The 14,788-nt window shown below is 41.1% G+C and overlaps 1 protein-coding gene across 2 annotated transcripts; it reads right to left on the reverse strand.

Annotated features, from left to right (window-relative positions):
- Positions 1–169: 169 nt before the first annotated feature.
- tnni3k (TNNI3 interacting kinase) lies at positions 170–12,004 on the reverse strand. Of its 2 annotated transcripts, none has more exons than XM_026242957.1 (26): positions 11,789–12,004; positions 10,506–10,660; positions 10,192–10,300; positions 9,954–10,039; positions 9,625–9,722; positions 9,400–9,510; positions 9,184–9,282; positions 8,976–9,114; positions 8,277–8,421; positions 8,033–8,137; positions 7,792–7,886; positions 7,516–7,665; positions 7,146–7,232; positions 6,978–7,034; positions 6,573–6,665; positions 6,440–6,497; positions 6,156–6,350; positions 5,614–5,718; positions 5,394–5,446; positions 4,973–5,025; positions 4,609–4,741; positions 3,590–3,699; positions 2,349–2,408; positions 2,096–2,265; positions 1,241–1,320; positions 170–975 (listed from the first exon to the last, which is right to left on the reverse strand). In XM_026242957.1, the coding sequence occupies exons 1-26, from the start codon at positions 11,797–11,799 to the stop codon at positions 899–901; spliced, it is 2,634 nt and encodes an 877-aa protein (XP_026098742.1). In that variant the 5' UTR covers positions 11,800–12,004; the 3' UTR covers positions 170–898. The 2 variants fall into 2 exon arrangements, with proteins under 2 accessions (XP_026098742.1, XP_026098743.1); XM_026242958.1 differs by lacking the exon at positions 11,789–12,004 and adding an exon at positions 10,731–11,366.
- Positions 12,005–14,788: the final 2,784 nt, after the last annotated feature.

The following is a 14,788-nucleotide window of genomic DNA, read 5'->3' on the forward strand; positions in this document are numbered from 1 at the left end:
TTTACCTAAAACCTCAATGATTGCACTTTCCTCTGTGTTCCTAATTAGTATTCAGAACACTTTAATATGCAGATGCAGTGTGATATGAATGACGTGAACAACCCTCTCAGATTTTTAGCACTAGTTTAATGGCAACCTTACACTGGATTAGTTCACATACATTGCCGACACTTTCTTTTTCCTTGTCATAATCATGCAGATCATGGGAGTTAAATCAAACTTGAACTGTTTCGATTCCCTAAGCAAAGCCAAATTCCTCTAAGAGTGCCTGTTTTGTCAGGTGACATCATTCATGATCCTGACAAGTTCCTTTTTCACTCGCTGGCTTATTTGTCTAAAAAAAGAAATTAGAATAAAATATTGAAATAGACTCTTTGTTCTGATCTACCAGATATTTACTTGAAATTGAAACACCAAAACAATATAAAAAACCTTGTACAACAATAAAAGTAAGTAGTATGCATAATGAATGTAACACTATTCATTGTTACACACACACAAAAAAACAACAACACAAAATGGCTGAAAAACGCATCCAAATAGAGTTTTATGTGTCTTTACACTTAATGGATCTACTTATGGTGCATTCACCTTAATAATCATAATTATTTTTATTATTATTATTATTATTAATGTTATAATTATCATAGTTGACTATCCTGATATTGTACTCGGAGAAATTCACACCCACTGACTCCAAATTATTTGTTTCAATGACAACATTCGTTTCCCAAATGACTTATTGTGAGGTTGGAAGAAGCCAGAGCTCTTTAAACATTATAACTTTGACAACAATGTGAACAGTGTTTGAAATTCGAAAGCTCATAATTATGGTAATTCGAATATGTCACGTATGCAAGTGTGTTTGTGTGCGAAGTTCTTCAAAGAGCTTCTGCTTCTAGTTGCTGTCCTCAAAACTTCCATTGCTGCTGCATGAATGGAAACGCATGGTGCTCATGGGATCTGACACATACCCTGCGGGAACAGCAAGGAAAACAGTAACCGACACGCACTTTAATACAACCACCCACTTGTTGCACCATATGCTTACACGCACACAGTGCTCTCGTGTTTGGGAAAATGTCATGTTAACTTCAAACCAAATTTGCATGGATTATATCAACATGATTGTTGCCATATTTTATGTCAATTAAACTGAAAAACAATGTTGCCCCCCATGAAGCTGTTACATAAACAGATGAATCACATGTTTGATAATAATTTCCAGTTGGACACAAACCATTTCTGTCAATGGGTGGGAACTGCATGTTCCTCCTCAGCTCATCCAGGGACAAGCCCTGTGAAGACCTCCGAGCAGAGCTGTTGAAATAAAAGAGAGGATTGAATCGGTAATGCAATTAGTATTGGTTTACACTAAAGACCACAGAACAAGCACGATTCTTCTGCGATATGAAATTTTAATGATGCTAAATAGGATACACTTCTGTTGCTTTGTTGTTGTCATATCAGCTCAATGAGGCCTTGCTGGGTTTGTCCTGCTCCGATGATCCTCTATTGAATTCGTTTTCTATTTAGTTATTCACAGTGTCACTTTAGCCTGATTTATTGCTCATACCACCAAACTGTGTACAATGCTAGTTTAGGTTACATAAAACATCATATTGCAATGATTATAACTAAGGCTCCAAAGTAGGAGTCCCTTCTAGTAATTTTTTGACTTTTATGTTGACAGTTGCCATGTTCCCCCACACACACGCATTCATCATCACCCATAAAGAATTAAGAGGTGACCACCAGCAAAGGTTCTCAGTGTGAATGTCATGCAAGTTTCATTGCAGTCTCTCTTTTGTTTTCATGCCTCGGTTTCCAAGCAACAGCACTTCAGACTGTACAGAAGTGTTGTGTTTGGACTGCATGGCACTGACCAAACAAAAGAGCTAGGGGACCTGACTCCTCCATTAAAACATGAGCATGACGTATTAGCTTCTATTTAAATTCATATTTGTTTTCAAACTAATGCAGTTTGGCAATAAGTTGGTTGCGGTCTCTTCTTAGCAAATACAACTCATAGTCACCAACAAAATTATAGGCTCATTCTTGAATAGATTTGTGATAGATTTGTGTTTGTGTGTACTTTTGGGTCCAAAATGCATAGGCACGGGCATTGAGGGCGTATTCCAACTCGAAGCGCGAGCGAAGGGCAGCTACGTGACTTCTTCCAGGGCTGCCACGTGCTACCAGGCAGTCCGTGGAGGACGAGGGTGAAAGAGAACCACTGCTGTTACTGGAGGCTGGCGACATAAGCTGGACACACATAGAAATATGAAGTACTGGACCAATAGAATAAAATGTATAGTAGATATATAATTTATGTGCATGTAACCTACCTCCACGTTACACAGGCATTCCTCTAGTTTGGCAACCACTTCCGAAAACTCAGGTCTTTCCTGTCAGAGAGAGTCAAAAACAGGGTATTTTCATCAGAGGGGTTTGGTTAAAGTAGAGGAAATAATCTCTGGCTCCAATCAGCCGCTACTCTGAAGAGGACTCTCTGATTGCTGCCCAAGCATCATTTAGAGTAAAGGACGTCAAAAGACCAGAACACAGTACTTCATCAGAGAAGAGACAAAAAAAAGACACAAAGTTTAATTACAAAGACCATATATACACCTTTGAAATGATAAATATATATATTTAGCAAGCATATATTTAATTCATTAAAAGTGAAGTGCTACAATGAAATGCTGTTCTTTGGTGTTTTCTAAAAAGAATCCTAATAAATGTACATAAACGTTTCCACAAAGATATTAAGCAGCACAACTGTTTTCAACGTTGATAATAAGAAATGTTTCTTGAGCATCAAATCAGCATATCGGAATGATTCCTGAAGGATCATTCGACATTGAAGACTGGAGTAATGGCTGCTAAAATTACAGGAATAGACTACAGTATTTAAATATAAAGCAGTTATTTGAAACTGAAAATTATCACTGAATACAGTGTTTGACAATATGTTATTCATCTCTTTTAAGCAACACTAAATGAACGCACTCTAGAAGCTGTTAGCATACTGGCTCTTTTCATGTGTTTCTCAGCAAAAAGCTTTGTGTTCTAGAGAATAGTGTCAAGCTGCACTTGGTACCAGGGCAGATTCCTAATAAGCACGCTTGACACAGTTTCAGCCCCGCACCTGAGGGACCAGCGCTGAGAACATTACAAAGACGCTATACATGAGAAAACACCTGGCATAGGTTTGTTGTAGAGAGACACGGTAGGCTAGCAACTGGATGCTCATCAACAAAAATACAAATTGTCCTGAGCTACAGAGATAAGGCATTCTGGGTAATCTGACTGATTATCAGTGGCACAGAGAAGTAGTTCATGAATTGATTTAATAGGGCCACAAAGAATGCTTTCTATCCCCTCTTTACCTAGAAAGCAATAAACTAAATGTTACGGTATATTAACTAAATGTTATAAACAGTGAAAAAGTAACTAATTAAATTTCTTAGTCCTTTTTTTAAAACAATTTTACATGAATTTAAAGTAAATGTGCTGATCTCAAGATAAACCTACTGTGTGTGACTTATTTTCGGAGCATGTTTTTGGCTAGATGTGGGTCACTCACCTCTGGACACACATTCCAGCCTCTCATCAGCAGCGCTGAGATGGGTTTGGGAATGGAGTATCCAACAGGAGGGCGGACATGATGATATGCCATATCTGCAGCAGCTGCAGCTGTAAAGAGTTCACAGAGCTGAGATTGAGACCTTGTTCATTCAAATGTATATATTATTATATGAATACACTTATGCACAATAATTTCATTTATTTTTAATATTTATATTAATCTGTTTTAATATTTTTTAATGGAGCAGTTCACCTAGAAAACTAAAATTTACTCAACCTCAGGCTATCCAATATGTAAATTAGTTTATTTCTTCATCAGAACAGATTTGGAGAAATTTTGCATTACATCAGCACTGCTCACCAGTGGATCCTCTGCAGTGAATGGGTGCCGTCAGAATAAGAGTCCAAACAGCTGATAAAAGCATCACAATAATCCACCCGACTAAAGTCCATTAAAATCTTATGAAGTGAAAACTCGAATGTTCATAATAAACATCCATCATTAAGGTGATTTAACTAAACCGTCCCTTCTGGCCAAAATACGAGTCAATAATCTAGTCACGCTTCAGTGAACACCAGTTGAAGCAATGGTTTCGAGTTAAAAACTTCTCAATGCTAAATTTGTTTTTTATGAACATACAGCTTTTAGATACACAAAGTTAATTTAATGGACTGGAGCGGTGTGGATTATTGTGATGTTTTTGTCAGCTGTCTGTACTCTCATTCTGACGGCACCCATTCACTGCAGAGGATCCACTGGTAAGCAAGTGATGTAATGCTTTGAATCACAAAACAAACTCATCTATATCTTGGATGGCCTGAGGGTAAGTAAATGTTATTTTAGGTGAACTACTTTAAAATGCTTTCAAATATTTTATTTTATAATGAATATTTTGTTAATCAACTCGAAAATAAAGATGAAAAACTCATAAAATGTCCCAAATACAGAGAAAATGAAACCTTATAACCCAGTCTAAAAGGCAGTAAGGGTCAATATTAGGTATAGCAGTACAGCACCTGGTTTGAGATGTGCGAATGGAATCTCCCCCGTGAGTAGCTCCCACAGGCAGAGAGCATAGCTGAACATGTCTGCTTTCACCGTATAGCGTGTACACTGGGTAAACACCTCAGGGGCCATCCAACGCAGGTTCTGCACGGCATTATGAGAACAAAATGACAAACACAAAACAATGTGTGACTTACAAAACGCCTACTAACCCCAAAGGACAGGCACACATACTCCCCCAAAGACACAAACTGATGTATTTAACATGATGTACAAGAAAGCCAAAATCACAGTGTAAGCAGTATTAAAACTGCCAGCATGTGCTGAGGATTATTAATGCAAAATAAATTAATCAAGAACACAGAGTGCATTTACCCCAGGTTGTTTAGTCATATTATCCTCATCCACAGACAACAGGAAGCGAGATTCTGCAGAACAATACAGAAGCATTTTCATTACATAAATTGTGGAGATCAAAAGTGACTTTTACGAACCGAATAGTTTTTTTTATAACGAATTGTATTATCAGCACAATAATTTGGGTGAAAAGTCTATCTGAAACATGAATTTAATGTCTTAATATTTAGTTTGTCCCACTTTTGCTTTTAATGATCACAGCACTGAAGCTGTTGATTGACATCAGCAAGGTTTGCAATGATCCAAAGATCATCTTGAAGCCTAAAGCTTTCAGCTTTTTTCCCCAGACATAACTGTTTTTTTCTCTAACAAAATAAAGCAGGAAAGAGTGAGGTAAGAATTGGTGCAAGGTGCCTAGTATGTGTGTTACATATTTTACCTCCAAAATCAGCCACCACAGCGTGTCCATCTTCATAGAGTAGAATATTATGACTGAAAAGATATCATTCGTTGAAATGAGGTTTAAAAATCACTGCTGCCAGTCTTGACAGTCTAAAAATATACTGATTATCATGGAATAGGATGGTTTAAACAAACGGACAGAGAAGCACCATGATTATTGAACGAATCGTGTGATGATGATGATGATGGGGACTAACCTGTTGAGGTCTCTATGAATGATTGGTTGGGTCAGATTGTGCAGATACTCCATGCCCTTGGCCACATCGATGGCAATGATGAGCTTGGACTGCAGATCGATGATTCTAGATGTAAAAACATTAAGTGAACGCCTCCTCCTCACCACCGATCAATGCACAAACCCATCATCAAACAGATCAATGAGATGATGATCACCTTAAACTGCATACAGAACACTAAGTGGAAATCAAACACTTAATGGTATTGATGCAGGTCTTATAAACAGATCCTAGATTGCTTCAGATTTCTTCCTCTTATAGTTACATTCAGAAATCATTCTAATATGCTCATTTGGTTCTTATCATCAATGTTGAAAACAGTTGTGCTGCTTAATATTTTAGTGAAAACCGAATTTTTTTTAAGACTGCTTGATGAATACATTTCAAAATTACATCATTTTTTTGGAAATAGAAATCTTTTGTAACATTATAAATGAAAAATGATTCAAATATTCTCTTGAACAGTAGTGTATCCATACATACACATAGTATTATAAAATCACCTCTTCTGCTCGTGCAACAGTGAGAACAGTGATCCTCCAGACACATATTGGGTTACTATGGCAAACTGACTGGGGTCGTCCAAACAAGCCCCCACGAACTGGATCACACAAGGGTGGTTGAGACGACACAGGATGGACACCTCCCGACAGAACATATCTGTATCTGACTTTGAGCAGTACGTGTTTGCGCGGTACCTGTGGAAAAGTACAAAAAGTCATGGCAGTTTGCTTTGTATACAGTACACGATGTGGACAATCAGGGAAAACAAGAAAAAAGCTCTTACCGTTTAATAGCAACTATTTTATTGCGGCACCTTCCTTTGTAGACCTTTCCAAAGGAGCCTATGGTTGCAGTGCTTTAGTGGATTTAATGGGGACTCGGGGAGAGAGCTAATATTCATAATTAAACTGACATACCTGATCCAATAATCTCATTAAACTCCAGTTCAGAAAGTTGAAGATGGAAGTTTGATGGAAGACTTGCTCTCAGGAGAAGGACGTCGGCCTTCTCTAAGGAGACAAGAGGGTAAATAGGAGTTGTCTGATGCCTTCACATCAATCATTGCATGAAACTCTAATCATGTTTCATTCAGCTTATGTTGTTGACATTTGCCCATGAGTCACGAAAGATGGTTTACGAACTTTACCCATTCAAATTTAATGGCTTAAACTATAGAAATGACGCAGTGGGAGGATGTTTGGAGACAGTTTCTGACTCACTGTCTCTCAGAAGTTTTTGGTGACTGTGGATAGCAGTATTTCAGGACATAAAAAGAGTGATTCATGGAGTCAGCTAACTGTGTGTATGTGTGTGTGTTTTACCTTTAGTCATACTTTTGATCTTTCCCAGGGGAGAAGGAACAGAAACATAGGATCCATCTGGAACACACGCAACAACAAAATCAACTTTTCCAAGAATTCACAATAGCAACCGAACCAGCTCATACACAGCACAAATCTGTGAGGCTACATGTGGAGAGTGTGTCATACCCCCTCCTGGTTGAGAGTATTCATTGCAGGGTGAATCATCCTGAGGTCGCTTGTAGTGTTTTAGCAGAGTAACAATGGCATCATGGCCTAAAATTAACATCCACACATGATCATAACACGTATGTAGTAAAATGTATATTTGTCAGTCTCATTTTTTCAGTTATGTTTAACTTTTTTAGTTAGAAAATGTAATGTAAAGAATAACATTCCTTTTTTCTGTCATTTTAGACATTAATATATGTATATATATATATATATATATATATATATATATATATGTGTGTGTGTGTGTGTGTGTGTGTGTCTGTGTGTGTTAAATACATGAGAGGGATAACCTTTATAGATCTATAGATATATACTGTAAGATAACCTTTCTCATAGGCCCACATTAAGCATGTCTGTTCATCCTTTTCCCCGCTGGAGCGGCTGGGGTCACAAGCCACCAGATTCATATCTGCTCCGTTGTCCAAAAGAAACTGAACCAGTCGGATGTGTCCATGGAAACAGGCACTATGCAGACCTGTTGTTTCAAAAATCAACCAGACTATCATAAATCATATAACGTCTGTCTTAGAACATTGAAATGTCAAGTTACAGATGATAAGAGCAGAAATATTTCAGAATTTTTGCCATCATTTTTTTTCACCTGTGTGTCCATCTCGCCCCTGCTGATTAATGCTCACAGCATTCTGACTGAGCAGATACTTGACCATTTCCAGGTCCTTGCCGTAGGTGCAGGCACTACAGAATACAATTAAAGCTTCATTTACTGCATAACAATAGCAGCAGGTATCTTAACCCCGATCTGATTGAAGAATACACATTTCTATTTATGCCCATACATTAATATAAATGTAACAAACGGAAGTGGTGAGGAGGTACGTTACCTGTGAAAAGCTGTCTCACTGAAGATGTTCTCCTTGGACAGACTCTCTGCGCCAGACAACTGAATAATCTCTTGCACCACTTCAAACTTTCCATTGTAGCAAGCTCTGATGGGGAATATGAGACTCAAATCACAATCACTATAACCGCTCTCCAGATTCCAGATCATTTAGTTCCACATTAGTGATTTGCCGAGTTTAACTGCCACCTTGTGTTGAGAGTGATTAACTTCTCAGGTGAACTCACAGGTGGAGAGGTGTGTCACCGTAGATGTTGACAGAGTGCGGCTGTATGTCGAAGGTGCCCTGCAGAAGGAAACGGACAACCTCTTGGTGTCCAAATCGAGAGCAGAAATGAAGGGGAACATGGTCCTCATTGTCTTGAGCATTGACTGAACAGGAGAGATTTAGGAGAGCTTTAAAAGAATAGTTCACCCAAAAATGTAAACTTGCTGAAAATGTACTTACCCTCAGGCCATCAGAGATGTAGTTAAGATTGTTTCTACATCAGAACAGATTTAGCATTACTTTTTAAGAAATGTATAAATACTTTCAATAGAGAACTTATATTTAAACTAGAAGCAATGGTTTAAAGTTAAAAACATTCATATTATGGATTTGTTTATTACAAACATGCAGTTTTTAACTTCACACGAAATTAACTGAATGGCTGGAGTTGTGTGGATTATCTGTGATGTTTTTATCAGCTGTTTGGACTCATTCTGATGGCACCCATTCACTGCAGAGGATCCATTGGTGAGCATGGGATGCAAAGCAAATTTGTCAAAATCTGTTCAGATTAAAACACACACTACACCTTGGATGGCCTAAGGATGCATATATCCACAGCAAATTTTCATTTTTGGATGAACTATTCCTATAAAGTATTATAATCAACGTTCACAATCAAGTAAATGTCAACTAGATGATTCAGTAAAACTCTCACCGTCAGTTTTGCTGCCGTCACCCATCAGCAGTTTGACAATGCCCAGATAGCCTTTAGCTGCAGCCAGGTGAAGCGGTCTGTCCCCCACCTCTCCACTTGCATTGACATCAGCCTCAAACTTCATCAGGAGCTTGCAGACCTGTTCCACACACAAAAAAAGTAGCTGTCATGAAGTCCTGGACATTTATGATATGAAGAAAAGACTGACCTGCTCATGGCCAAAGTAAGCTGCAATGTGCAGAGGGGTGAAGAACACTGCATCTTGAACATTAACATATGCCCCGTGTTGCAAGAGAATATCAACAACCTTGAAGAAAAGTAGGGGAATCCTATTGAATATGTCTTTAAAATGCGCTCATATGAAGTCCATCACAATTTCTGAATGACCTGGTTGAAACAGTTTATCTTCAGGTCAAACACACACCTCAAGATGAGCGGCCACTGTAGCTATATGTAATGCTGTAAGGGCTCCGTACCCCACCTGCTGGATATCTGCTCCACCATGCAGCAGCGCAGTGACCAGTTCAGCATTACCCTATATCACATAAAACAAAACGAACCACTTATTACATACATTTTGTTGTTTAAACATTTTTATCATGATTAATTCATAGCACACAGTATTTCGGATTATTAACCCTTGACTGACCTTGAATGCAGCCAGGTGCAGTGCAGTGAATCCATTCCGGGTAAGTCTGGATGGACGCAGACCTCTCAGCATGAGGGTCCTGATGTGAGCTTTATTCCCTGGTAGCAAAAAAAAATTAAAACAAAAAATAAGCAAATCAGCTTGAATTAAATTAAAGTACCATAACAGCTGATGGTAATGAATCAAGCAAATCAACAGTGTGAAATTTGTTCCTACAAAGTAAGGTAAATATAATTACAAATTGATATGATAATTCAACATAAGTACATAGGAATGAGTCATTACCATATCATTGCATTATAGTCAATAACATTTAACATTAGCTCTACCTCCACATATGCAGCAGAGATGCAGCAGGGAGAGTCCACCCTCTGTACGATAATTCAGATTCACTTTATTAAATGCTTCATCTGAGCTGCAGAAGACAACATAAAACAGATTTCCACATTCACTCTTTCCTGCAGTGTTATTAACACAAAAGTCTCCACCTTAGGCCACATTTGTAAACACCAATAACAGTACACTGCAAAAGAGGCTAACAAAACTCTTAGTTTCAATCGGTCTCACCTGAAGACATGCTTGAGTTCCTTGAACTCCTCCTCTTTAATTTTCAAGTCTTCCTCCAGTCTCTCAATTATAACAGCATATGACTCGCTTACTTTCTTTTTCCACTCATCTAAAGCAAACCGACATTGAATCAAGACCACAATGTGGACACAAACAATCCAATTTTACATAGAGAAAAATCATTACTCACTGTGAATAAATACTGTATATATGTCAACAAGGATTAGGACAAGTCTTAATCTATTTCTATCAACATCAACTGAACCAATGAACCGAATGAATCAAACAGCCAAATGAAGAAGCTTAATGTTTACCTGTACATGTTTGAGTGGGTCTTGATTTATAATTCCCCATCAGACTGGTTGGTGTAAACTTTTGTACACGGTTAGCTGGAGGGAAAGTCTCACGAAGTGGTAACACAATGCTTTGGCACAATAGGGAACCGTCCGATAAGGGATCACAGCCACTGCTAAAAATACATCAGCTTCAGTGTGGAACATGTGACAACAATGACAGCTGACCTCTCTGAGGATCTGTACCTATTACAGGGTAAAGCCACGGTCGATTTCTCACTTCAGACAACAGCTGCATCAAGACTCAACTGTATGTCTCTATCTTTTTCACCCTGAGAATGTCTTCATACGGTTTCTTCCTAAATTTCAACATTTCCCCTGGGTTCTTGTTCTGCAGAGTTTCTTGTAAAGAGGTTAGTGTGGCATTTTTAGTAGTGTGAAATTGGTTCCACTATCCAGTGCCTTCAGTCCAACACAATCCTCCAGATTAACCCCAAACAAGCTCAATGCTTTAATATGAGCAGGACTGGATACACTTTTCTTTGGATAATCTTGAACACTAAAAAAACACAGTAACAAAACCTGTTTTTCCATCCAGGTTTACAGCCAATGAGTGTATGGAGGTGTCACTTTGCACACTGATAGATCCGTAGAGAGAACCAACAGAGAGAGAGGAGTTAAACCTGACTTATCAAACACCAGCTTCTCTTTGGCAGGAACATTGTAGAGCTCAAGCACAGGTAACCAGCATTCCTGGCTTCGTGTGTGAGAGGAAATCCACATAGATTGCAAGTATGACCCAGCCTTTGATATAAAGGGTTTCCCAGGGGCAAAGTGATTTCTGAAGGATTGTGTGACACTGAAGACTGGAGTAATGATGCTGAAAACTGATCTTTGACAACACAGGAATAAATTACATATACATTACATTCTAAAATACATCCAAACAAAATAATTATTATTTTGAAATCAAATAAATGCAATCTTGGTAAGCATGAGATTTCTTTAAAAAAAAACATGTAAAAATCTTACCGACCCCAAACTTTAGAATGGCACATTAAGGCTTATTAACAATCAACCAAATGCATGAACAAGGTTTGATGAATATTAAATAGAATAAAATAGTAGCTGCATGAATGAGGATGACTTTGAATCCTGACAGTGACTTGGCATATTTATCATGTAGACACTGTAGTCAATATAAAGTGGATCCACCATTACCTGTATGGTCAGATGAAGAAACAGTTCTTAAAAACGTACAATAAATAGTTTTTACAACATATTTTTTTACATATATATCTCACCAATCTTGCATCCTGTAGGATCTGCAAACATGTTATAATTGATGCCAAGAGGCAGTTCTTTCCTCTCCAGTTTCTCAGTGATCATAAACATACTTCTGGTCCTCATCCACTGTAGTAATGATCACAAGATCCCAGAATTCATCAGACTGAACTTCTCTACCTGTGGATGGAAAATGAATAACTGTTTCTCTTGTAATAATTATAGAAACCCTCATGAGCAACAACCAATGTCAGTGAATATTCTCAGCAACAAAAAAGTGAATCTGCAAATGACATCATGTGCGGAACTATGTGCGACAATGATCAGCTATTTGCCGTTACCATTAGATTACAGGAACGAAGATCTGACAGAATGTACTCACTTGGCGAAGTTAGAGCTGAAAGGAAATCAGGATTTTTTTATTTTTATGTGCTTCCCTGATTATTTAAGGAGAACAAATCAATAACAATCATCTTTCTGTCAGGAGAAAATGGGCAGGATTCAGATGCGGGTTTACGCAAGGCTTTATTTAAAGCAGAGGAGGCAGATCAGATGAGTCACGTTCACAGGATTACTCGTAGTGACTGGGAGAATCGTCGAAGCAGATGAATCAAACCGATGAGTAACGTTCCACAGTTATTTGTACGACCACTGAGACCGGAGGGATGACACTGAAGCTTCCAAGAGCTCTGCGCTGGGGAACAGGGGGCAGAGAAAACAGCTAAACACACTGGAGCCTGAGGACAAGACACGACAAAGGTGAGTGCCAAGAATAACTAGAAGATCGGAGCTATTGGTACGAGTAACAACAGTCTGACAATAGACAGAGAAACACGGGGACTGATAAGGGGATACAATTAGAGGAACATAGAAAACAGGTGGTGAGTAATTAGGGTTCACAACACTGAAACAAGGAGGGCGGGGAAAACTCGAACAGGTAGACGCGGTGAGCTGACAAGAGACCCAAACACACACACAAAAAAGGCAGGTGATTAGCCCCGAGACCCGACAGTACCCCCCCTCCCAGGAGCGTCACCTGACGCTCTAGGAAGGGGCCTACCTCGATGCCGCCGGAAGTCCTCAATCAACGAGCGGTCCAGAATGTCCCGGGACGGCACCCAGCACCTCTCCTCTGGACCATACCCCTCCCAGTCCACAAGATACTGAAACCCCCTGCCGCGGCGCCGCTCATCGAGTAATCTCTTAACCGTATAGGTAGGAGATCCATCCACAAGACGAGGGGGCGGGGGGGTGGGCCGACTACAAGCAGGATTAAGGGGGGAAGAGAACACCGGCTTGACCCTGGAAACATGAAACACCGGATGAACCCGACCAAAAGTGGGAGGGAGCTTGAGCCTGATCGCCACCGGACTAACCACCTTGGTGATGCGGAATGGCCCAATGAATCTGGGTGCCAGCTTACGAGAAGGCGCCCGGAGAGGCAGATCCTTGGTAGAAAGCCAAACCCGCTGACCACACACATAGGCAGGAGGAGAGGACCGGCGACGATCAGCTGCGGTCTTGGTTCGGCCAGAGGCTTGGACCAGAATCCTCCTGACTTTCTCCCAGGTGCGACGGCAGCGCTGGACGAAAGCCAGGGCGGATGGAACCGCTGCGTCGGGTTCCTGTGACGGGAACAGAGGTGGGTTATAACCAACAGAACACTCAAAGGGGGACATACCTGACGCGGCCACCGGAAGCGTGTTATGAGCGTACTCTGCCCAGGAGAGCTGCTGGCACCAGGAACTCGGATTGTTGGACGCTAGACAGCGGAGCATTCTTCCTAGATCCTGGTTGGCCCGCTCACACTGCCCATTGGTCTGGGGATGAAAACCTGAAGACAGACTAGCAGAGGCCCCAATCTGTCTACAAAATTCCCTCCAGAACCGGGAGACAAACTGGGGACCCCTATCAGAAACCACATCCACCGGAAACCCATGGAGACGGAAGACGTGGTCCACCACCAGTTGGGCGGTCTCCCGGGCGGAGGGCAGCTTGGGCAGGGGGATGAAGTGAACCGCTTTGGAAAAGCGATCCACCACTGTGAGAACAACAGTGTTACCCTTCGACGGAGGAAGCCCTGAGACGAAATCAAGGGCAATGTGTGACCAAGGGCGGGAAGGGATAGGGAGAGGGTTTAGCAGACCATCAGGAGGGCGATTGACCGGCTTACTTTGGGCACATGTGGGGCAGGCCAACACAAACTGTCTAACATCTGCGGCCATAGTAGGCCACCAGAAACGCTGTCGGATGGCAGACAACGTCCTCCGAATCCCTGGATGGCAGACTAACCTGGATGAGTGACCCCACTCAAGGACCTCAGAGCGCAGCGCAGCCGGCACCGGCAACCTGCCCGCCGGACACTCCCCTGGCACTTGCACCCCTCGACCGGCCTCCTCAACTCGCTGCTCGATACCCCATGAAAGAGCCCCGACCACCACCCCCTCAGGAAGGATGGCCTCGGCCGCAACCTCCCCCCCCGGAGCACCGAACAGACGAGAGAGGGCATCGGGTTTGGTGTTCTTAGATCCCGGCCGGTACGAGAGGGTGAAGTTGAACCTGGCAAAGAAGAGTGCCCAACGGGCCTGGCGCGAGCTCAGCCTCTTGGCTGAACGGATGTATTCCAGGTTCTTGTGATCCGTCCAGACCAAGAAGGGCTGCACTGACCCCTCCAACCAGTGACGCCACTCACCCAAAGCCAATCGTACCGCCAACAGTTCTCTATTGCCGATGTCATAGTTACGTTCTGCAGGGCTGAGACGACGAGAGAAGAATGCACAAGGGTGGAGCTTCCCATCGTGGAGGGAACGCTGAGATAGAACTGCGCCAACCCCGACGTCCGAAGCATCAACCTCAACAATGAACTGGGCCTCAGGATCTGGAACCAACAGAACAGGTGCAGAGACAAAACGGGACTTTAAAATGTCAAAGGCTACCTGCGCTTCCCGGTTCCATCTGAAGGACACCTTAGTTGAAGTTAGGGCTGTGAGCGGTGCAGCAATCTGACCAAAATTTCTGAT

This window comes from Carassius auratus, unplaced genomic scaffold, assembly GCF_003368295.1.
Source record: "Carassius auratus strain Wakin unplaced genomic scaffold, ASM336829v1 scaf_tig00002576, whole genome shotgun sequence".
Lineage (NCBI taxonomy): Eukaryota > Metazoa > Chordata > Actinopteri > Cypriniformes > Cyprinidae > Carassius > Carassius auratus.